General features: G+C 52.0%; 1 protein-coding gene across 6 annotated transcripts in view; it reads right to left on the bottom strand.

The window, feature by feature from the left end:
* Positions 1 to 9693: 9693 nt before the first annotated feature.
* The window catches only part of MEF2D (myocyte enhancer factor 2D), a gene marked incomplete at its 3' end in the record, with an annotated part of 34561 nt that continues 19183 nt past the window's right edge, over positions 9694 to 25071 (bottom strand). For 2 of the 6 annotated variants that reach the window (XM_082653634.1, XM_082653635.1), the window contains exons 4-12: positions 24578 to 24715; positions 23323 to 23533; positions 23101 to 23157; positions 21267 to 21457; positions 20756 to 20776; positions 19382 to 19511; positions 15255 to 15468; positions 14477 to 14783; positions 9694 to 14147 (exon numbers count right to left, since the gene is read on the bottom strand). In XM_082653634.1, the coding sequence (XP_082509760.1) occupies positions 14136 to 14147; positions 14477 to 14783; positions 15255 to 15468; positions 19382 to 19511; positions 20756 to 20776; positions 21267 to 21457; positions 23101 to 23157; positions 23323 to 23533; positions 24578 to 24715 (1281 nt within the window). Of the gene's footprint in view, positions 14148 to 14467; positions 14784 to 15254; positions 15469 to 19381; positions 19512 to 20755; positions 20777 to 21266; positions 21458 to 23100; positions 23158 to 23322; positions 23534 to 24386; positions 24522 to 24577; positions 24716 to 25071 lie in introns of those variants that run through there. The other 4 variants (XM_082653636.1, XM_082653638.1, XM_082653639.1 and 1 more) reach the window with 4 other exon arrangements.

Here is a 25071-nt window from a genome sequence, read left to right as displayed (position 1 = left end):
TTACTGGAGACATGTAACCTTGCTTCCATCTGACTGAAAAAATCCACAGGAGCTCTCCTACACCACCTTTCCTACCTCAAGGGTCTGTATATAATTATGACTTGTGCCTTTAACCCTGCTGCCTACTTCAGAGGAGGAGACTTCTCACTTCCTTGCAAAAGCCAACCAGTCTCTTCAACTGGCTGATTTCTCAACTCCCTCCCATCCCCTCTGATGATGCATGTTCCCTTTCTCGAGCATCTTCAGTATCTCCTATGCTGCTGGTTTTGTCCCCTTTACCTACAAACATGCCATGATTTTCTCAATCTTAGGAACTCCAACTGGCATTATTTCTCCAGTATTTCCTGCTTGATTTTTCTTCCCTGTAGTGCCAAACTTCTCTGCATGATTTATATCCTCTGTCATGACTTCACAACTGCTTTCTTTATAAACCACAGCAATATGTTTACCAACTCCCTCTGTTGAAACTACCCTCTCAAAAGTTACCAACAATCTCCTTATCTTAAAATCTAATGGGTTTTATTTGGCCAACACAGTCTTTGATCTTTTCGGAAGTTTGATGATGCTGACCATCCTTCTTTCTTGAAAACATTTTCCAGTTTGGTTTAATAAACTTTGATGGAACACCTCTTACTTAGGTGCAAAGGATAATACTTGATCTCTGAGGAGTTTAGCCCAGTTGGAGCAGTTCAGTGAATTTAGCAACAGAGACCTTTGCCCCGGTCAGAAAGGCTTCAGTGGAATGGTGAAGGCTGACCTTAGACTACAGTGAGTTGAAGAGTAAAGCCAACTTATAATGGGAAAAGATAGAGTAGAAATAGCAAATGCAATTTATTCTGTTATGAAATTTGTTGGAGAAGGGAAAAAGAGATAAAACTTTCTAGAAAGTACCTAGAAGGGATTATAGGACAGTGGAGCAGTGGAGAGACTTAAACATGTTCTTACACTGAAGGAAAGATGCAAGTAGAAAGGGAAAAGTTGAAAACAGAGGAGGGGGACTTCCCCGGTGGCACAGTGGTTAAGAATCTGCCTGCCAATGCAGTGGATACAGGTTCGATCCCTGGTCCGGGAAGATCCCACATGCTGCGGAGCAACTAAGCTTGTGCGCCACAACTACTGAGCCTGCGCTCTAGAGCCCGCGAGCCACAACTACTGAAGCCCGTGTGACTAGAGCGCATGCTCTGTAACAAGAGAAGCCACCGCAATGAGAAGCCCACACACCGCAAGGAAGAGTAGCCCCTGCTCACCACAACTAGAAAAAGCCCGTGCGCAGCATAAATAAATAAGAAAAGAAAAAGAGGAAGAGAAGGGTATAACTGATGGGGCAAAGCCCTGGAAGTACCAAGAGGGTTGCGATTGATATTATAGAACTGCTATGAACAGAAACAGGAACCTCTTCCACTAAAATTATACTTAAGCATGTATGATTTGAGGGTGGGAAAAGAGTTCCTCTTTGCTACTGTACTAGAGAGGCTAAAGACTGTGGCCCAACAAATCTGGCCTATAGATTGTGTGTGTGTGTGTGTGTGTGTGTGTGTGTGTGTGTGTGTTTACCTGCATAGAGCATCAAAAGAATCTTAATTGGTTGCCCACATTTAAAAATCATGAGATTTCAAACAAAAATCTGGATTTCCATCTTCATCTTAAAAACTAGAAGATGTGGCAACACAAGCTTTGGTAATCAGAGACTGCTGACTTCTTCGGATGGGCTGTGGCCTCTCCAGTCTCCACTGCTCCCTCATACTTACCACATGACCACTTCATTTATTTATGTTATCTGCCTGGCTCCTCTAGGCATCTGAATTTGTCACCCCTCCTATTATTATCTTTCCTACTTTTTTTTTTTTTTTGGCCGTGCTGTGCAGCATGCTGGGATCTTAGTTCCCCAACCAGGGATTGAACCCATGCCCCCTGCATTGGGAATGCAGAGTCTTAACCACTGGACCGACAGGGAAGTCTCTCTTACTTCTGAGACTGATTTTTATGTCACTTTCAATGGCTTCTCTTTCTTGTATCGGATAACTGGATGTTGCTTCTGTTCTCAATCTTCTTCTTCTACACGTTTTCCCTTCAAGAACTTGTTCAAGTTCAATCTATCACTTCTGTGCAGATTACTTGTAACTCAATATTATAAAATCTTTGAATATTGGAGTTGGAAAAGGAATTTAGAGATGGGATAGTTCAATCTTCCCAATCCATAGAACATAGTTGGATAAAAGACTTCTATAACTCAAAAGAACTTTAAAGATGAACTAGCTTAATCTACAAATAAGGACATTTAGGTCTCACAGAGATTAAACATTGCTCTCTACTTAACCACACAATTCTGTGCAATTCAAGACACATCTACTACTTTGTGCAAGACACCTTGGGGGAATATAAACTTGAATTAGATAGGGTTCCTTCTCTCAAGGAACTCACTTCTAGCACAAGCACACGAAATAAAATGTGGTTAAGTCCTATAATGGAGAAAGAACATGACATTAATGGACAACCAAGGACAGCAAAGTTCCAATGATGGATATCTGCATATGTAACTATATGAGTAGATTTAACTAGATCTTGAGAAGGGGGTAGGGCACATTCTTCTTTTCATAGTTCTTGCTGTGTGTGTATGTTCCTTAATATCTGAGAATATAAACTCAGATGGATTAAGTAATTTCTCCAAGGCGACTCTGTCAATTACAGGCAAGGCCAGGTCTAGAAATCAGGTCTCCTAACTCAAACTCCAGTGTTCTTTCTCTTATATCTCAGTGTGTCTTCAGCCCTTATTTCTCCTGAGCACTATCCTGTATTATCAACTGTCTGCTAGGCATTTCTAAAAGAAGGCCTACTTCCTTGTTTTACTTGGTAGCACAACCATTCATCCAGTTGGGATGTGTCAACATCCTGTAGCTACCTACAACAATACACATAACAACAACTACAACACACCTCACACTTGTTCTGGCAAAAGGTCCTATTAATTTGTCCTTCAAAATGTCTCCTTTGTCCAGGCATTTCTTTGGTGACCACTTCCACTTCCCCAGTGGAAAGCCTTATTATCTTCATATGGTTTTGCCTTCAGCCCCTGATAAACTCATAGAGCCTTAGAGTTGAGAAGAATCTTAGAGGTTATCTACATCCAACCTTCACCCAGAGAGAGAATCACTTCTGTAGTACTCCTGATCCTGACAATGGTCAGCCAGCTGTTGTGCAGGGTATTCAACTGCTTCTAGGGCAGCTCATTTCACCACTAGACACCCAAGTAATTAGAAAATTCAGCCACTCGCTCACTCAACAGATGTTTACTGATCACGTTCTCTGTTCAGGCATCGTGCTTGGCTTGGCGCACTGGAGGTTTAGCTGTACGGGGCTCCCCACAGGCCTTCTGCATTTCCGCCTTTCCTGTCTTTGTTCACTGGCCTCAAGTAACTTTCAGTTGAGTTTCTTCTTCTCTAACATGGAGATAATAAAACCTACCTCGAAGGGTTTTTGTGAGGATCAACTGATATAACGTGTGTAGAAATGCTCTGGAAACCAAGTGTAATATAGCTAAGGCTTTCCCCTCATCTCTCCAACTGTGTATTATATTTGGGGGTGGTGGTGGTGGAGATGATTCCACTATCATCTTTTAGATATTTTATACATACAAAAGAATAGTTGTTATATGTGTGTTATAAGATATAATGGATACCCACAAATCTACCGTTTAACCCAATAACTAGAACATTACCAAGAGCATCCACTTTTCTTCCCCATCCCATCCCCAAACTCTCTCCAAAGTAACTACTAATAAATTTTGTGTTTATCATTCCTCTGCTTTTCAAAACATTTTATCATATATACCCAAACAATATATTGTTTAATTTTGCTTGTTTCTGAGATTTATGAAAATGGTCTCAAATACCTGCAGTGTTCTGGGATTTCTTTTATCATTCAATAGTATGTTCCTAAGACTTAGTCAATCCAATTATACATACTTTGAAGCTTCATCTCCTTGACGTAGCCTCTTCAGATCACAAGAGCACAAAGCGATCCTTCCCACTATGAACGCCTCTAGCAGTCACTGTCTATTTTTAAAATGAGCTGAAATTGTAGCTTCACTTTTCCTATATCTTAAGTGACATCACCCTAACTAGACGTAAACTCCTTGGAAGGCAGGGAGGTGGCTTATCGTGGTAGGAGAGCACTGAATGGGTGGCCTGGGTTCCAATTCCGGTGTCACCCTCACAGGCAGTGTGTCCTCGGCCTGGCTCCTTCCCCTTTCTGAGCCTCCCACTTCTTTCTTTACTTTAACAGGAGGGTTTTTGCGAGGAACTCCTGAAACAGCGGATACAACGCGCTTCGTAAACTGCGAATTAATATTCACGTCACCGTTGGGCCCCCAGTTTCCAGAGGGGCCTCTGCAAACAGGGCCAGGCCAGTGGCGCTCTGGCTGTGTTTGGGGACGGCCGTGTCACCCGCGAGGGCAGGGACCTGGATTCTTCCTTTCTTCGGGATACTCCAGGCAGCTCCACGGCGGGCCATACTCTTAACGGAGGATAAACTTCTGTGAAAACGCCAGCAGGCGGGAGGGCGTTCCCTCCCCCTCGAATTGGGCAGGGCGCGAGGCAGTTGTATTCACGCATGCGCATCTCCTCCTCGAGGCCCTGGTGAGACCCAGCCAAAATTGGTTCGCTCCGCTCGTGTTTTTTCCATACAGGGGCTAAAATCTTTTCTGTACGCACGCGTCTTGTGTAGGCTGCGGTTGGCTGATGGTCCCATCCGTCATCAGATGAGCCAATGAAATGAGCCTCAAGATCCACTTCCCGCCCTTCGGTGGGGAGCCCTAGGAGTGGATTTGGGTCTTTGTCCGCACTCATGCCCGTGCGGACCAAGCGGTTGGGAAGTTAGCCTGGGAGCGTGCAGGAGGCTTGGCTCACCCGCTGGCGACCGACTGCCTTATTTGCTGTCATAGCGGGGAGGGTGAATGAGAGAGTGAAGGGGTCGGTGTAAAGGGTGACGGGGTCCCCAGGGGTCGTTGCTAGTCAATCATTTGTTGAGCACCCACTGTATGCCAGACGCTGCCCTAGGCAGGCGCTTTGGAACGGTGATGTCTGCTTCCATGGGGGCTTACAGCCTAGTGGGACAGGTTAAACAAGTGCTTTTATTGCCTTACACCTCCCTTCTTCCCCTTCGCTTTAGATGGAGATTCTCCTCTTCGCGAATACTAAACCAAGGTCCCCACCCGGCACTGGGTGGCAGCGCTGGGATTGGACACCAAGGCGCCGAGGCCAGCCTCCGCTCCCAGCCGAGGGCGGTGTCTGGGGGTGAGGACTGGCGCTGCGGTCACGTAAGGGCGGGGTTTGGCGGGCGCGTGACCTCCGTGTAGGCGGGGCCCTTCCCCTTCCTCTTCCCTTTCCCCTTCGCTCTTGGGCCCTCGGCGTCGTCGCCAGCTTTTATTGGACATATGGCGGCTGATGCGCAGTAAATGGGAGTGACTCTGGGCGGCCACACTGCGAAGGCGGGGATCTCAAGCCAAACGAAGTGCCCAAATGAGGCCTAAGAGCTGTAAACAGGTGGAAACGGGGGCAAAGCAAAGGGGGGTGGGGTGGGTAAATGCAAGTCAATCCAACTGGAAGCAATAAAGCCTAGGCTCAAATGAACTATACCTATTTGGGAACTGCGCTGTGGAAAGAACCTGAGAGCCACCTTTTCTTTTTGGGCCTAGCGTTTACCAACTGAAATAGAGCAGGGCACTGGACGTGCCCCTTAGCCGGGCAATGACACTGAATGATTTAAGTTTGCAATCAGAAACAAGCAGTCTGTACTGGCTCAGTAGGAGCCACTTTGGAGCCTGGGGTGGGGTCGCCTTATGTCCCTTTCACATCCGCTTGCTGTTCCTGAAACAAGTTTCCACAATCACAAGGCTGGAAAAGTTAGCCCATGGGACTGAGGGGTGAGTCACAAGAACATGAGCTACAGGGAACTGCTTGGCCTCCTTGGCTGGAACAATCAGATACCACCCTTTGTTTCCCACCTCCCAAGAGTCACCTCTTTGGGGATAGGCGCCCACTGGGTGCTAATTCTTCAGTGGAGGGATAACTAGAAGAAACTGGAATCCACGCTTCTCAGCCCCATTGGATCTGGTGCTGGAAAGTAGAGAAGCTGCAGAACGTTACCACGCCCATGAGGGGAAAAAAAACCCTTTGTAGATTGTAGCGCTCAGTTTATGAACTGCACTTTGACATGCATTATCTCATTTTAGTCTGACTGAACACGTACTGTGTGCCAGGCACTGAGCCAGACACAAAAATGGGTGAGGCAGTGAATTTTTAAGAAGAGCTTTCAGTCCAGTTGTACAGAATAAATAGAAACTAGTACCTACAGTTTCAGGTAGAATGAGGTAGGAGCTATAAAAAGGGCAGATTCCTAAGACACTTCATAAGAGAAGAATATCATATCCAGCTGGGTAGGATGGGGGAAATCAGGAAAAGTTTAATGGAGGTAAAGTTGTAGGAGTAAAAGCTTGAATGATAGGAAAGTTTTCAAAGAAACAGGCATGTAGAGCCCTATTTTTTGCCCATAGAACCTCTTCTTACCCACGTAAGTTAATCTATTTTCATGTCTTTGACAAGTAGCAGTAATAAAAATAATAACACTGATTGAGCACTTATGGATCAGGAATGGTTTCAAGTGATTAATATGTAACGTTTATTTAAATCTCACAGCAACCCATTTTACACATGAAGTGACTGAGTCATGAAGAAGTTAAGGTTCTCTCTAGGCTGATGTCTCACAAGCCTTCTCTTGCCTCTGGCCAACGCATTGTCCTGAGCCCCAGCTTCATTCATCCAGCTGCCTACCAGGTAGCTCCTCCGGAATATCCTCCAGGTATCTAGTAAAGAAGTGTTCTCTCTCCTTATCGAAAGAAAACCAGTGACCTCTAGGGTTGCACCAGGTCCACCACACCTGACCCTGCAGTTACCCCTGGGGAGCAAAACACTCCTCCCTACCTTCGATGCCCCAAAGAATGCATCAGTGAATTTTCCCTTTTTCAAGGTTAGCACAAGCGTAATGAGTCAAGGGACTTCCCTGGTGGTCCAGTGATTAAGACTCCGCACTTGCACTGTAGGGGGCATGAGTTCGATCCCTAGTCGTGGAACTAAGATCCCGGATGCGGTGCGGCCAAAAAAAAGACTAATGAGTCAAGCAGGCCTTTAGTGAAGTTAGGAGATCACAGATAAGAAATACACTTCTGGTTCTTCTGATCTCTACAACTCAAACTCTTATGCAGCTTGGGGCCCTCCATGAGTCTCTCCTTGCCCCGCCCTCCAGCCTTTTTCCTTGGTCCTTGGAGTTCCCATGTCCCAAGGACAACGACTTCACAGGTGACCAACACTATGAATGGCTTCCCTCTTCATAAAAACCTCTCTACCCATGGGGTGACCTCACCCTGCCGGCCTTCCACGTACACCTCCAACTCAGTTCATCTGAAACGAAACTCATCTCCTTCGGACGTACCTGGTGGCCTTGTCTGGCGCCACAGCACCACCATCCAGTGAGTCCAAGCACGAGTTTGAGAGTCGTTGACTCGCCTCCCTTTCCTTCGTCCTCTACCCTCACCAGGCAGTTTCTGAGTCCTGTTAATTCTACCTCTTAAGTATTTACTAAATTCATCCTCTCAGTTGCAAAGGACCCTGACTGGACCTCAATTCTGCCTGCCTTCCAACTGGTTCTCAGCATTACTGTCTGAGGGAGCTTATACTGGCAGGAAGCTTTCTGAAGTGCAAATCTGATCAAGTCCCTCCTCTATTTAAAATCCTTTGATGACCAAATATCTCCTGCAGAATAAAATCCAAATTACGGCAATCAAGGCCCTTCACAGTGAGGTTTCCGCCTGCCTCTTCAGCTTTCTCTGCTATACCTTTGACCCATGCCACAGTATTAGATTTCCTGAATGCACCATTTTCTCTCCATACTTTACACGCTATTCCGGCTACCAGGAATGACTTCCCTGCCCTCATTTGTACATGTCTTCCAAATCCAGCTCAAATACCTCCCCTAAGTAGCCTCCCGTGATCTGTACTGGCTCGGATTTCGGTGTGCCTCCTCCTCTGATCCCACAGCCCACTTACAGCCTTCCTACCTGGCATTTAATGCAGCCTGCTGACTCAAGTGTTAACTGTTGGTTCACCTGTCTTTTGTCCCCGCTTAACTGTGAGTTGAGAGGCAGGAGCTGTCTTGTTCCTCTCTGTATCTCCAATGCCTAACAAAGAGTTTCACACACAGCAGGTGCTTAATAAATGTTTGTTGCATTTAAGACAGGAGGATGGCATGACTGAAGACTCCAAGGGTCTGTCAAGGAATGGACTGTACTGCCTGGTTGCCCTAGTGGCCAAGGGATGTGCAGTGGAGTTGCATGGACTACGCCTGGAAAAGAGGTTGTGTCCGTTCTTTGAAGGCCCTGGGAACCCTGCCCAGGAGTTTGGGCTTATGTGGTGGGCAGTAGAGAACGATGAGGTGCTGGATGATCAGTGCTGTGCCAAAGATGGGAGGATGGATTAGAGAAGGCGAAGGCTTGGGTTAGAGAAAACGGGTAGCTATTAGTTCTGTCTTCCAGTTGATGAAACAGTGGCTTGGGCAAATGGTGACTACCCGAGGCCACACAGCTGGTAAGCAACAGAACTAGGAGTTGAACAAGTTCTGGACTATGCCAAGTCCAGAGATCTTTGTACCACACCACAGCGGGTATGCAGTAGAGGGGGCTTCAAGGTTGTCCCAGTGTGAATGGATACTCCATTAATCAGGATAGGGTAGGTTATGTTGCAGACACAATTCTGAAATCTCCGTGGCCTAACATAACACACTTATTTTCCATTCACACAAAGTCCACTGTGGTGCTGGACATCACCTTAAGGCAGCTTAGCCATCCAGGCTGCTTTGACATGCTTCCACAGTTGCCACGATAGGGAAAGAGCACTTGGAGAATCACATACCAGCTTGATTTTGGAAGTGACACACATTACTTCCAGTACGGTCCACTGGCCAGAACTAGTCTGATGACCTCACTTGACTACACAGGGACTGGGAAATACAGTCTTCTATGTGTCCAGGAAGCAGAAGAGGGCAGGAAATATTTGTGGGCAATAGTAATGCCTACCCAGGACATCAGGGGCTGATGTCTATAGAGAAGGAGGGGTGAGGCCAAACAGTCTGAGTGTATGAGATGTGCAAAGGAGAGAGGTTTTGCTCGGGATTTGTGTTAGGTCAAGGCTGTTCTAGTCACAGGCAGCCAGCAGGGGAACCTCATCCGGTCGAGAGTACCTTCTTAACCCTTTCCTGCTCAGCATCTTTCACCTCTGCTCCAGCTAAGGGAGAAGTGAAGCAAAATCTGTAATGACCCTGAGAGGGAGGCAGGACTGGTACAGACGACCGCAGTTTTCAGATGAGGAATCCAAGGAATGAAGACATTCTGTGATGTGCCTGCATATGCAGCAACCAAAGCATTAAAACCACGGTTTGTAGATTTTAGGCATTTGCAGGCCTGTCGCCACCATCGTATGTGGGCCCTTCATACTCCATCTTTGCCTCTGCAGCACCTAGCATGGGCCTAGTACAGAAGAGTGGCCAAACCCTGTTAGTAGTGAGCCAGGCCCTCCCTGTGCACTTCCCTCCAGAGCCCCTGCATCTGCCCTACAGCACAGCTGTGCAGGGCACACGGCTTCGGGCGCAAGAGCCACCAGCCCCTGCCAGCCTCTGCAGAAAGGCACCAGGTGGGGAAGCCCTTTGGGGTATGTGAGGAGGGCAGGGAGAGGCTCCTGGCACTGTTAAAGGGCGCTTCAAAAGGGAGGGGTAGGGCAGCTGCCCCTTCGGGAGGGAACTCTGGGGGGGCCGTGAAGGTGGAATCCATCTGTGCCTAACAGAGTGCCTGGGCAACTTTCTGCCGTGGAAGAGTTTTCCGTAGCTGAAGGTCCTCTATCACACTCCTCCTCCACGCACATTCCATCTGTTCCTGACCTGGCCTTGAGTGTCTTGTGTCCCAGGATCCCTCCTCTGGCTTCTAACCAGACAACCCTCCTGAGTCCTGGGGCTGCTTCTGCTTCTGACCAGAGCACCTGGAAGAAATTCTCACCTGAAAACCCCACCTCAGACGTCGTGAGTGTCCGCCCGGCAGGCTAACCGCCCTTCTTTCCTGCTGAGGTGGAGCTCTGGACTCCCACCCTGGCAGGGCCACACGATCCTTCCTTCCCCTACTCAGCCGACCGCACCAAAGAAATCAGAACCCAGGCCGAAGTATCAGAAACGTGTATTCTTTTTCTTTTAATAGTAAACCTCTTTACAACAAATATAGTGAAAGAGTTTTCAAACAAAACTCATAAGAATCTCGAGGACTTTGTCTTTTCTTATTGTGTAGAATACTAAGAAAGCATCACCATACAGCACAAAAAGAAATATTGAAAACAAATCAACAGTCACACACTTGGACTCGCCCTCCCCAGGACCCGGGATGAGCCCTAGGAGTGTGGGTGATTGTCGGGTTTGAGGGTGGGGCACCTCGGGGCCTGTCTCCCCTCCCTCTCCCTCCCCCCTTCCCTCTGGGACTTGAATGGGGAAGACAGAGAATCCAGATTCTCCGTATGACACTCCAGCCCCCCTCCCCCGCTACAAATCCCATTCCTTCTACCAACTGCTTAGGGGATGGAGAGGTGGCAAGAGGGGAGATGAAGCGTTCCCAGGCTCCATGTCTCCTCCCCTCCGTGAAAGCCTAATTTCATCCCCCCATCCCACCCCAGGGGATTCCAAAGAGTCAGTTAAAAATATATAGATATAGATATTTCTAGATACACTTTTACATCATTTGTCTCTCCAAACAAATAAATAATCAGCAAGAGAAGGTGCATTACTTCCTTCCTGTCCAAGGTGGGAAGGGCTGGATAAGGGTCAGGGGTCAGTCTCGCTGCATTGAGTGCACTGCTGGGGGGAGGGGAAATGGTGTGTTCCACTGGGGGAGGGGTGTATGTGTGGGAGGTCCTCTTGCCCACTATCCCTGAAAGCTGTGGGAAACCTGGGGAGGGGAGGGGCATTGGATGACTCCAGTGATTACTTTGGCAAATGCCCAGTTCTTCGGAGGAAGGAGTGGGTGGAGGCAAATTTGGCTTGTGAGAGGAAGAAGAAATGAAGTCCCCACTTGAGGTCTGGGTTCCCAGAGACCCATTCATCAGGCCGGCCAGGGGCCCCTAACCCCAAGAGAAACCTTGGGATACTGAATTGCAGAAATGTCACATATTCATTCACAGATCACCCCCTGCCCCCAGGGATAGAGAGAAAAGGACACGCACACATCCACACATGGTAATCAAAAGCCAGGTTTGCCATTACAAGGCAGAGGGCAAAACTGGTGAATATTGCACCGTGAACTGCAGGGGCCCTCACCCCGACCCCATGTTTAATGGTGGCCAAGCCCAGCCTAGAAAGGTGGGCAGACTGATGGCGGGAATAGCCTGAGAAGGGAAGGCCAGTCATTCAACGTTTATTGAGCACCTATCATTCACCTTTCACCCAATCAGCATTTGTTGAGCGCTGGCTATGTGCCAGGCACTGGGCAAGGCTCTGGGAATGCATGCACGCATGCACAAGACTACACCCTGGCTTCTTTCAAGGTCCTGATCAAGTCTCATCTGACACTCCCTCTAGGAACATGCAGGAAGACTGGGCATGCTGTGTGCCCAATCAGCAGTTGGGGGGGTAAGCTGTAAGGAAGGACCACAGCACAGGTGAGCAAAAAGCTGCAGAGAGGAAGAGGAACTTGAGTATCATCCTGAAAGCAGGAGGGGGTGTGGGGGGAAGAGGGTACTCCAAGAAAGGGAGCTGGGTATAAAGGCCTGGGGACTGGGTGAACAATTGTGCGTGGAGCTGCAGGAGAGGTAGGGCTACAGGGAGAAGCAAAGAGGGCCAAGTGCCAGATCCCCAAGTGAAGTATAAACATATCAGAGCTGAGGGTGAGAACAGGGGCTGCAGCAGGGAAGAGAGTGGGGCTCAGGAAGGAGGGTCACAGAGCTGGAAGCCAGGGCTGTGTGGCTGCAAGAAGAGCCATCTGTCCCTCTGTAAACACACACTCAGGCACGCACGCACACACACACACACCCTCAGAGCTCAGTTCACACAGATTCACACACACATGCCCAGACGGGCTCAGAGCCACATAAAGGTACACCATGCAGCCACACACACACACACACACACACACACACACATAAATACAAAGGTACACTCAGACACATAAATACCAGATGCCCTCATCAACACACTCGGGTACCTGTGTGGTCACACGCACCCCTCTGCTCTGGGTTCCTTCCCTGCATCAAGTATCGGAATACTGCAAGCGGCTGGATCGTAGAGGCAGGCAGTGTCGCCTACCACAAAACCGGGCCTTGTCTAACTCTACTTTCCCACCAGGATGAAACCCCAAGGGAGCACTGCACCCCTTGGGCAGAGGGGCTGGGCTTCTTATGTGAAGGAGTGGGGCAGGCCCCAGTCTGCCTGCCCACGTCACCCCAGGACAGGCCCCTTAGGGCAGGGAGTAGTGGTGGACTGCGGGCCGGGGGCCTGCCCCCTCCAGTTTGATCTGTGATCCAGCCTGGGGTCTCAGGACCCCACGCTTTGGCTGCCCCCACTGGGGAGGCAGTAGAGAGGGCGGACTTGGGGGGGGAGGGGAGGGGAGCAAGAACAACAGCAGAAGAATCTCGTCTGTACAGTACAGGCCGTTTGAGTCATTATTATTACAATATACTTTGACAAAAATAGAATCTCATTTCATATCAATACAACAACAACAAAAAAAAACAGTTTCCTGGACTGTTACACTGCTAACGTTTTCCAAAGGTTGCTATTTACAATTACAGTAGCCAAGACAGAAGGTGGGATGCGGCCTGGGGGTGGTGGGACAGGAGGTAGCGAGACAATGAGGGCGCCAAGAGCAGGGAGGTGGGGTCAGGAGCGGAAGGAGCTGGGAGGAGGGCTGGGGAGAGGGGCCGAGGAGGAAAGAAGGGAGGCAGGCCTTTTGCGGACCTCCTCCATCCCCTCTCCCACCCTCACACACCACCCCAATGTCCACTCCTCTGGGGATGTGTACGTGCAAGGAAGAGCAAGTCCCCTCACTCACGCTAGTCCCTGGATGCAAGGGTTTCCAGTCCTCAGGCACCCCGGGGTGCCTGAGGCCACCTCCTGCTGAGCCACTTCACTCTCCCCAGTTCTCCCTGCGCTTCGTGGCCGGCTTTACAGGGCTGGTGTCAACTGAGGGACGGGGAGCTATTGCACTGTGTATCTTAGAGAAAGTGCTGGGGAAGGGAGGGGGCCCCCAATTCACCCCCTGCCCCAGCCCTTCTGCCCCTCCTCAGCCCTCTCCTCATGGCTCTTTCTCTCCAACTGTGCTTCATAGGGGCCCCACCTCAAGCCCCTTCCCTCCAGCCTCGATTCCCAGGCAGCCTTCCCAGCCCCAAACCTCGGCCAGCACCCGCACACCTTGGAGGTGCAGATCACATGAGAATCAGTTGAGAGTGTGTGGTGTGTGTGCAGGGGCCTCTGGGGCCCAGGCTTGGGTATTCTGCCCCATGTGCCTGTGGCCATAGGAACAGCCGAGAAGCAGAGACCTTCTTCAGAACCTCTGCCTCACTTTCCCCCTGAAACACAAAACCACCCATGAGGCCGACTTTGGGGTTTCAGTCTATTGTAAGGGGTTTTTGTTGTTTGGTAGTTTTTGGTTATTTCCCTCTGTCTGGGGGATGGGGTGGGAGGGCCCCGCATGCAGGGCTCGGCACCTGTCCTTCCCCAAGGCCTATCGGGCCCCCCACCCCCTCCTGCAGCATATGTGTACAACGTGCAAAGTGTCCCCCCCTTCCCACAAAAAAGAGCCCCCCAGCCAGTGAAACTGGTGGGGGGTGCAGAAAGAGGGGATGGGAGCATCCCCCTCTCCAAAGCGAGAATCCAAATTAAAAAAAATATAATAATAATAATAATAATATAATAATTATACACAAATGTAACCGTCAACAGGACACGGAGCACAAGAAAGGAAGTGGGGGTCGAGCGGGAGGAGCCCAGGACAGGGAGGGGTGGGCGGTGAGATTGTCAACTCTTCATCAGGGAGGCTGAGAGGAGGGGAGTGGGAACCGTCACTTTAATGTCTGTGAAAAGAGGAGATGGAGAAGGGGGTGTGAGGGCGTGGCCCAGGCTACGGGGTATGTGCCCCCCACGTCCCTCTCCCAGTAGGGCCAGGATTCTAGTGGCAGGGCCAGCTCTGAGGGGAGGAAGTCATCGAGCAGAAGGACTGATACTGGAGGGAGGGGAGATGGGCCTTTGGCGGGGGTGAAAGGGTGTCCGTGCTGCCCCATAAGGGCTGATGGAAGGGCTAGCTGGCCACCTCTTAGGTGGGAGATGAGACAGGCTGGGGGCATATGGGCCAGTCCCTGGGTGCAGCAGACAATGGCAGACCGGAGGGGCGATGCTACAGTACCCAAGTATCGAGCCGCATCCTCTTCACAGCTGAGCCCTCAGCCTCAGGCTCTGGGGCTGGGCGCAGCAGGCCCAGTGTGGGCCCGAAGTCTCCCCGTCCATCATCCCGGTCCCCCGTCTCATAGGAGGCCCCAGCCGGGCTGCTGAGACTGTCGCCAGGCTCAGGGCGGGTAGCCGGAAACACAGCTGGAGGGGGAGGCGCAGGGCTGCGCTCACGGCTTGGGGACACTGGTTCCGACTTGATGCTGATGTGGGGGTGGGTGGTGACCGTGAGGGCAGCACCCACGTGGGGCAAGGGGCTGCCGGGGCTGGAGACAGGCAGTGGGCATGGAGTACAGTGGACAGAAATAGAGGAGGTGAGGGACAGAAAAAGTGATGGGAGGTCACACGACGGAGTGAGAGAGGACAGAAAGTGAGAGGATGGGGGTTGGGGGTGGGGTGAGGCAAGTGGATGGAGACAGAGGCAGCAGGAGAGAGAGGGCCAAGTGAAGGGAAAAGAAGGAAAAGAAGTCACGTGAGTTGTCTTTCCATCCCATGTCATCTTCTGCAGAGCCAGGAGGGCCCCGCACCCCACCCCAAGCCCGGGCTGGCTGGGGGAAAGGCTCAGGATGGCTCTCCCAGGCCTTGGCAGGGGACTCCAGGGCTGCCACTTAGTGGCTTACGTGCTGTCCACTGATGACAGACAACCTCAAAGGGATCTCAGCTCTCATGAGGCCCCTCCTCTTCCCACCCCTCAGCTCCCCCTTCCCCAACACTGGTGGGCATCCCCTGGGACTCACATTAGGTTGCTGAGGGACACGGGGACCAGGTGGGGCTGCTGCTGAGGTGGCGGCTGGGGCTGCTGGGGAGGCTGGGGCTGCGGCTGCGGCTGGGGCTGCGGCGGCTGCTGCGGCTGCGGCGGCTGCTGCCAGGCGGTGACACTGCCTAGCGACAGCCCCCCAGGCGAACTGAAGGCCGGTAAGGAGGAGAGCTCTGCACTGGTCAACTGGTAATCTGCATGGGGTGGGGAAGAAAGTGCGGGTGAGCTTCTTGCAGTGGGAGAGAGGACCGAGGCTCCCGTGGGGGAGCCGCCTCCAGGACTATCAGGGTGGGGGGAGTTGTTAAGGACAGATGTGAATAATCAACTAAGCCCGTACAAATTCAGTGAAGATGGTACTCAAAGAAACGCAAATCTTGATAACCACGAGGTGCTGTTTTTTAACAGGATGCAAAGAGAGGTGGTTTTTTAAAATAGTGTTTAACTTTTTTTTTTTTTTTAACCGTGTGTAGGTATCACTTTTAGAATGTCAATTTTAAAAAAGAAGGCGAGGGACTTCCCTGGTGGCGCAATGGTTAAGAATCCGCCTGCCAAGGCAGGGGACACAGGTTCCAGCCCTAGTCCGGGAAGATCCCACATGCCGCGGAGCAGCTAAGCCCGTGCGCCACAACTACTGAGCCCACGCGCCACAACTACTGAAGCCCGCGCGCCTAGAGCCCGTGCTCCACAACAAGAGAAGCCACCGCAATGAGAAGCCCGTGCACCGCAACGAAGAGTAGCCCCTGTTCACCACAACTAGAGAAAGCCCGCTCGCGGCAGCGAAGACCCAAAGCAGGCAAAATTAAAAATATAAATAAATAAATTTTAAAAAAATAAAAAAGAAGGGGAAAAAAGGTAGGTAAGAAAGGTCTAATATATGTCTAATTGTCATCTCTTCAAATGCCAAGTCTTCAAGAGCCTTTCTGAGATTAGAGGGGAATGGTGGGAAATGCTAGGTGAATGGCGCATCTGAAGCAAATGACTGTAACTACCATTCCACCTTCCTCAAAGTCCCTTAGTCTCCTGAAGACTGTCAACACATAAAACAGGTAGGAATAGGTGGCAGCAAGCGTTCGGGCTGCTGTGCCCACAAACACAGAGGACGCACATCTGCCGCCCAGAAGGGCCTACAAGAGCAGAGGGGCTGTGAGCGAAACTGGCCTGCGGTGCAACTGGCCAAGGTTCTGGCGGATTTCCCCATGAGGTGGCACTCGTTGTTTTCAAAATTTCTGTCTTAATGAAGAAACTGTGATGTTTGCACTGAACAAACAGAACCATGAAATGTTTCACAATTTACACAGCTCTGTTATGTTTCATGCCGCAGCCTGTTTGGGACACTTTAGAAAATGCCTTCCCTGAGGAACACAGGCTGACTGCACCATAGCGTGATGAGGAGGGCACACCCGCCAGTCCTCCCAATGCTACACCACGTGCTCCTACTTGAGGGGCCATCTGCTCCAGCCCTCTGTCTTTACGCAGGGAAGACAGGATTATCTGTGCAGCAGAACGGTAAGGTGAAGGGCATGAGCGATGGGGTCAAACTTCCTAGCCACCTCCACTTACAGTCCATGCGACCTTCGGCGAGTTACTTAGTCTGCCCATAAACTGGAGGCAATAATCCTGCCTGCATCACTCAGCTGCTATGAGGACTGAGCGCATTAATACACACGAAGTATGTAGAACAGTGTCTGGCACATGATAAATAATCAAAAGATTTACCTGCTGTTATTATTAATTTACAAAGGAGGTGACTGCAGCCTCAAGTTTGAGGAACTCTCCCCAGGTCACAGAGAAAGCCAATGGCAGAGCTAAGACACGACCCCAGGCTTCTTTTATTACCTTTAAATCTCACTCTACAGATGGTCCACGCTTGCCTCTGGTCTCATAACAATGTTAATTAGCCAGGAGTTTTGAGATGCTTACATTTAAAAAGCAGACCAAGGGCAGACAGGGGCCCCTAGGACCAACTATTTACAACATTCATTTTACAAACAAGGAAACCAACCCTGAACAGTGCAGTGTTGCCCAATGTCCCCCAGCCAGTGAATGGTAGGGACTCAAACCCCAGTCTTGCACTTTCCCACCACACTCCAGCCCTGTCTACCTGGAGATCTGGCTCCCCAGCAGGCCTCTTGGTCTCTTCCTAGAGCGACCAAGCCAGACCTCTGCAGCCAGTGTCAACAAGGGGCCAGGTGCGTCCCTTATCCATGATATTACCACAGGCAGATCACCCCCAGCCGGAACTTGGACTGGGGCCAGGCACTGTAAATAGTGAACAACTAAACAGCAATGTGTTCATTGGGGATTTGTTTATATACGTAGGGTCACCTGAAAACACCTGCTGTTTAAACCGAGGTCTGCTTAACTACTCCTGCAGCAAGAGGAACTGGAGCCCTTGGTTTCTGAGAGGATGTGAGAAAGCCCAAACACTTCCCAGCAGGGCTCCAACGGCAGGCCCAGGGTCAGAATCTGCTTTCACACCAGACTGACAAATAGAGTCTAAAGTCTGGCCTTGCTGAGCGCCTGTCGCAGGTTCACTGACACCCACTAACCTGCCTCCTGCTTCACAGAGACTGGTGGAGGACCTGAGAAGATGGCAGGAAACCACCACCATGGGATGCCCAAATAAACAGCAGCTCCTGAAAAGTGGCCTGTACTGCCCTCTACCAACCGCCCCCGCTGGTAGGGCTAGAAGGGCCTCAGAGACCTCCTGTACACCCACAACTCACAGATGAGAACTCCTACTGGCCCCCGAAGGTGCGGCCATCTGAAGCAGTCCTCTCTGAAGCTGCCCAAGGACATGATAACTTGGGAGTGAGTACACACATGGGAGCACACACAAGGGACGAGGGACTTCACAAGACACCCAGGTGATAAAATCTGGACACAGACCCACATGCCAGGGTCTGGCCTCTCAACACGAGGCAGTCCCTCCAGCTCTCTTACCTGCCCCGAAGGGCTTTCCCACACACAGGGTTGGGTTCTGGATTTTTACACACAGGGAAGAGGTGGGATTTTGTGGGTATTTGTACTGGTGTCTGGGACCCTACCTAGCATGGTTCAACTCTGGAATGTAGGCTTGGGGAGTGGCTAGAAGTTTAGGGGTCTTTTGGTCTAGTCTGATCTCACCACAGAACAGCCCTGATGCAAGCCATTCACAGGTGAGAAAAGCTGGGGAACATCAGAAGCCTCTTCAGTGGGAGAAACAGACCAGGTTCCCAGCCACACTGATACTTTGAAACAAGGTGACAAGGCATTTGCGCACTGGGAAGTCCTTCCTGACACAGCAGCTTGGAATGCAGGCAAGGATGGCTGAAAATGTCACAGACTGTTCCTGGGAGGGTGTGAGTGGGTGACAGAGGCCAGGACAGCCCTGGGGACCCAGGACGGCCCAAGCACTGGGTGTCCTTTCTGAATTTTTCTACGCAGAGGTCTCTCCCATGTCTCCAAGTGACTCTTCAACCTTCAGATCCCCTCCCCCACTTTCATCAGACCTCCTCCTCCCTTTCCCCCTCATCATTCCACCAAGCCGACATCAGGGTGAGAGACCCCCTTCTTCCTCCTCCGCCCTGCCCTGGAGTCCCTACTTGGCTTTCCCAGGAAGCTGGATAAATCTTCCTGACCATGCTTCCTCTCGGGTCTCCTCAGCCTCCCTGTCTCTCTCATTCCTTCATTCTTCTCCTCCAGGAAGCCTTGCTGAACTCGGCATGCTCCCCTCCCCACTCCCCGACCCTGGTCAGCCCGAGTCACCCAGCTGCTCAACCCACCTCAGATGAGAGCTCCCCAAGGACAGGGCTTTCCCTCTCCATTAGGTCCTATTTAAAAATAAGGGATACTCATACCCACTTAAATTTGATTTGCAGACAAAACAATGAATAATTTTTGCACAAGTATGTCTTTGAGACAGTTCCAATAACACCATCACCATGTGAATGGCATCCGATGTTACTATTTGCTAAATCTGGCAACCTTAATTAGGTAGGGGCTACCCCAAATCAATGGCCCTCCTCAGATGGGGGCATCCCCCAGAGAATACCTCGTGTTCCTTCTCTGGTCCCTCCTGTGCCCCAAGGCCAAGTGCACACAGCTACATGTCACATGAACACTCACCTGTGTTGTAGGCGGTGGGCATGGAAGAGAAGGGGAGGCCCTGGCTGAGTAAACTCGGTGTTGCCACGGAAACCACTGGGGTGGTGAGCGAGTGGGTAGACTGGGAGACCCCAAGGCGCTGGGCATTGTTCTGCAGGAGAAAAGAGTCTGTCAAGAGGTGGCAAATGGGAGGGCTGCTTTATCCAGGCCCCCCATTCCAAGGACAAGCTGGGGTCCCTGAATCTCAAGGCCCAGGAGGAATGCCTCAGCATGAAGACACCGCAGACACACAAACACTAGTGCATTCACAGAGACACTGAGATCCATGGAGAGAGACATGCACACACAGATTCACTGACGCCTACACACATGTGAAAAGGAAAGTACATATGCTGGCCCTGGGGCCCCAACACCAGCCATGGGCCCTGTCTCCATTCTTCTCCTGGTTAGTCCCCCTAGAGTCTACCCTCCATCTGTCACACTGCAGCACACGCCCTGCTAGAAGTGTGCTGGCATCTGTGAGAGGAATGCAGGGCCTGGCGTGGCGTGTGCCTGCGTGTACGCACACACGTGTGTGGGGCTGTCAGCTCCATCTGCCGCTGAGTCACTTGTTTATTCCAACTCCACGCTGGGGCCGTAACTGCCGCCGTGTTGGCCGCCAAAGCCTGCCTGCCTTTTCCAGCCTCTCTGGCCTCCCGTCAGGGAGTTCGGGAGGGAGGAGCCCCCGCCCCACTCCTGGCTGAGGGTGAGGATGTAAGCGTGTATATGTGTGACAGAGGAAGAGTGCTGCGTATGCCTCTGAGTGTCTGTAAGACAGGCTGCGTGCAGGAGGGAGCACCAGGAGAGAGGGAAGCAGGGAAGCCCCTGACCAAGGACAACTCTGGCCTTGCCTTGGGCCTCAGCTTTCCCTAGAAAACCGATTTTCCTGTCCAGCTGGCATCTCTCCTAAGGAGGTCCCTGTCCTGGGTGGGCATGAATAGAGTCAGAGGGCAAGCGCAAGGGCCTAATCCAGGCACCCAGGGATACACTGAGATGGGACCTCTGAGGTCTGAGGCAGGCCCACTCCACTGGTGCACGTGCATGCGTGCACACACACACACACACACACACACACACACACAGGTGTGTCTGCATGAATGCAACATCCCATGAAAACATCCACGGACACTCAGGTACACACACATGCATTGAACTCCTCGCCCCCACCCCGTTCATCTCTGCATCCCACTTGGCACTAAGCATAGCTCTTGGCAAATAACCAGATAAACAAACACCACACACTACACACACAGGCGAAAGGACAAAGGCACACACATACTCCATGCTGGGGGACCGCAGAGCAATGGGCTAACCCAGAATTTAAAGCCACAGCAAACATCTCATAGCCTCACTTACCAGATCTAAATGGTCCTCAGTCTGGGAGCAGAAATAAAACCAAGGGGATGGTTCAGTCTCTGACCCCTGCCCCCCCCCTCACGCCCCTGCCCCCACAGCCATGCCGTCTACCTCTTTGCATCGGAGCAGGATGGCTCTCCAGCCTAGGAGGGCAGAGCTCGTCACTGTCCTGATTTCCAGAAGATGCTATATCCCAATGCCCACCAGTTAGGAACCCCTCACAGCCTAATCCTCATCCCTCTGAGCACCCTCCTATTATCATCAGGGAACCTTCTCTCCCACCTCCTGTCCCTTTTTACTGCCCTTGAGACTGGTACTTCTGTGCTCCAACCTCTTGGAAGGCCCTTCGGGAAGGAAGAGCTCATAAAAAGCCACGATTCCACGATCTCTCTAGGGAAGTCCTAACTGCTGGTTCTCTCTCCTGCTAGAGGTCGGCTCTGTCCTCCCACCCTACTGCTCCCCACTCTCCCATTCCCCAGCCCCTGGCCCTCGGTCCAGACACCCCACTCACCAAATGATGCATTAACCCCTTTCCTCCCTGGGAAGTGATGACCCTCAGGTCAGGCTTGCGGCTGGGGGCTCCAAGCTGGGCGCTGTGGGTGGGTGGGGGCGGAGACTTGGCAGGGATGACCTTGTTTAGGCTGTTGCCGTTGGCCATGGGGAGGAGGCCAGGGGAAGCCCGGGCACTGACGTAGCCATTCCCTGGAAAGGTGAAGAGATGAGGGTAAAAGGAAAAATGTGGACCCACCACTTAGCCCTGTTAACTGCTCCCAAACCAATACTCCTGTCACCCAGAACTTCTCAAAGCCATGTTCAAACTTTGAGTGGCTACTAAGTTCTCTTATTTTCCCCTAAAACCACCCTGGTCTTGGGAGTAAGGGGAGAACACTCCTTACTCCTCAATCGTCGGGTTCATCCCCCTGCCTCTAAGCTACATGTGATGGGACTGGGTAGTAGGAGCTGGTCTTCAACGACAGGACGTCCAGTACCTGCCCCCAACTGGGCCCATAATGACGCAGGTTGGAGAAGGGGGGCAGCCTGGAAGTTGAGACTCAGTGTGGATCCCGGTCACAAGGGCAAGTCAACCACTCAGACTGCTCCCCTTGCCTTGAGCTCGGGATGCTGTGATGTGGATAAGCACGTGACAAAATGCCTGTAGCTCTGGGAAGAAGACGAGCCATTCACTTGCAGTGCTGGTGTTACTGGAACTGGGGGACTGATGACATAGCTGCCACCAAAATTAGACTGGTAACAACAAGCAGAATAACCATCTTTTACATTTGTTCCACACTCCATAACCAACACAGGGCCTTCACACACGTATCAGCGTATTTAATCCTCACACTAACCCTGCAAGATGGACAGGACATGTATCGTTAGCCCTATTTACAGACGAGGAAACACCTGCCAACCGCTGGTTGGGAGAGGTGCGATGACTTCTCCAGGGCCACACAACCACTTTGTACGTGTTGCGCTCGAGGGCCTAGAAGTATCACCGTTCCCTTAAGGTCTGCAGGCACCTCACGGGACATTTCCTTGGAGAGGGAGGGGTATTCAGCCATTCCCCCCATTTCCTGCCCCCGTACACAACTGCTGCTAAGGAGGTAGTACGTGGTTCCTGGGGCCAAGCTGGGGAACTCTAAAACCCAGAGATGTGGGGGTGACCAACGCCAGAAGTATCACCTTGCCCTCTGCTCTGAGAGCACACTGCTTCCCTGGAAGTGTGTGGCTGCCTCCATCCCAATTCCCGGATCACTCCGGGAATGGCAGGAATGTTGGGGTGACGTCAATGGTGACATTCGAAGTCACAGTCACCAGCCGGACAACGGCACAGGGCAGGAGGGGCTGTCAGCTGCCGGGGGGGCGGGGTGGCATGGGGCGAGCAGCCTTTCTTCTGTGGTTCATAGACGTGTGCTTACAAGTGCACATCTAATGTCTGGATATTTCCATAAGGGTGAGAAAGTGTCCGTACGTGTGTAAGTGCGTGTGAGTCTGTGCCTCTTTATCTGTTGCCAATGTCAGATATTCGTATCTTCCAGATCCCAACCAGACGCACCCCCCTACTGAACTGGAAAAATCTGGAATCTCTCTTCCAACTAGAAATGTTGGTCAGTTCTCAGAGTTTTCCCAGAATTCCGAGCCTACATCTCTGCCAATCATCCACACCAATCACTGCTACAGACAAAAAAATCCAGGGGCTTAGAAATCCTCAGATACTACAACCAGCTCAGGCCCTGGGATCTTCCTCTCCCCTAATCTAGGCCACTCTCGGTCCCTGGAACACCTGAGGCCACCGAGCAGGCAGACCCTGGCCCTCCCCCAGGCAGAAGGGCAGCGTTACTCACCGACAGGGCTGGGGCAGGCTCCGTTAGCACTGTTGAGGTCTCCCCCCAGCATGGCCCCTGGAGGAAAAAGAGAACCATAAGCCGACAGGACAGCCTCTTCCAGAGTGAGTCCTGGGAGAGTGCTGTGGTGGGTGAAGGGAAATAGTCACCGTGGAAAATGGAATCCCGAAGTCTCACCACACCTCACTGCCACGTCACCTACCCACCTGTCAGATCACTTACCTGCGCTGGCTGGCCGCTGGGGCAGGCCGGGAGACACACTGTTCCTCTGTAGTGCTGGCTGCTGGGGGGACAGGAGCCGTGGGTCCGTGAGGGATGACGTCACCAGGGAAGGGGTGACCAGGGAGCCGCTGGGATTGCTGAACTGCAGTGAGCTCTGATTGGACACGGGCACCGTGACGGGCATGGCAAAGTTGGGGGCCGGGACAGCTGACTAGACAGAAGATGGAGAGGCAGGGTCAGGCCGGGGTGATCCCTTACCCTGGACTCACTTTGCCTGGGAGGGCAGGCCAGGGTTCCTCTAGCCTCTGGGCTGTGGGTCCTTGGGCCAGTAGCTCCAGCTCTCTGCTCTGGAACCCCCTGGAGTCATGCCTGCCACTCCCACCAAGGAAGTATGCTGGTTGGAGTGCTTTGGGATCCAGCTCTGGCCCAGAGAATGAGAAGAAGGCTCTGCGCACTGCAGAGAGACCCGGGGACACCTGGAACCCCCCTAGCGGAGGTGGGTTAGTCCTCAGCCAGGCAGGACACACAGAGAGCAGGTTAGAGGCCCTGAGTACAGACCCAAACTCACACACACAGCTGTTAAGGATGAGCGCGTGGGTCGGGGCGTCACCTCACTTTGTCGCCTCTCATCCGTCTGCCTGCTGCAGAGGGCGTTCACCCACCTCACTGCCTTCCCCTTCAGCAGGAGTCTCTGCCTCCCCTTGACGTTGCTATTGAGTATCTTGGGCTGGGGGTGTCAGAGCAGGCCCAAAGGGGCCTCTCCCCAGAACAAATCTGGGCAAAGAGCACATTCTCTACTTTCCTGTCATCTAAGGATCTCAGGTCATCTACACACTTCTTGCTGGTGAGGGGGACACTCCAGGCCTCTCCCGGCTTATGCTCCAAGATGAGTCTCAGCAAGGGTCACGGGTTTATCACGACCAACGTCAGAGGTTCCTCAGTGGTCACCAATAGCCCCAGCATGGCTCAGAGCAGAACATCCATCAGAGGCAGCCGAGGGCCGGGGCGGGGCGCGAAGCCACACCATGCACCACAGGGAGGCTCTCCTCCATGCGACTACTCACGGCCAGTCTATAACTCTGCATCATTTTATCAAACTCCTCGTCTATCTTTTTATATTTCTCCTCCGTCTGGGGGGTCAGGGCAAACACCTCGTCCACCTCAGGGCTCTCACATTCCCTGTGCTTCTTGTGCAGCGCCTGGGGGGGAAGGGGCCGGAAGGGGGGCCAACAGAGAGAGAGTGAGTGGGGCTCACCCCATAGCGCCGGAAGAGCCCGTCGAGCTCCTCGCTGGCGCGCCGGTACTTGTCCTCCAGCAGGGGGCTCTGTTCCAGCGAGTCCTCCCCGTCGGGCTCTGGGCTGTCGCAGCCGTTGAAGCCCTTCTTCCTCAGGGTCTGTAACCGCACCACTACCGTCAGCAGGGGTGAGGGTCCTCCCAGCTCCGACCACCCCCCGCCTCCCTGGCGTTCCTTCCAGCCCTTCCCTAAGACTCTCCTACTAGGGCACTGTGTGACTGTGTGGTTGGTGGGGGAGGCGTCAGAATACAGGGTCACGTGGAAGGTGGGCCTAACCCAGGGACTGCAGCCGGCACAGGGACATGTGCTTCCAAGGTGACAGGTCGGGTGGGGGGTTTCTGGGGGATGAGCTGAGGGGCTGGTACCCTGTCTACCCTTAGGTGAGCCCCAGCCAGAAGGCACAGAGCGCTCTCCAGAGCAAGGCAGTCGGGGCTGTCTTTGCCCGGCTCAATTCC

Source organism: Grampus griseus, assembly GCF_964374135.1.
Source record: "Grampus griseus genome assembly, chromosome: 1".
Taxonomy (NCBI): domain Eukaryota; kingdom Metazoa; phylum Chordata; class Mammalia; order Artiodactyla; family Delphinidae; genus Grampus; species Grampus griseus.
The sequence above is the reverse complement of the archived record's forward strand: the minus strand, read 5'-3'. Positions and strand labels throughout refer to the sequence as shown.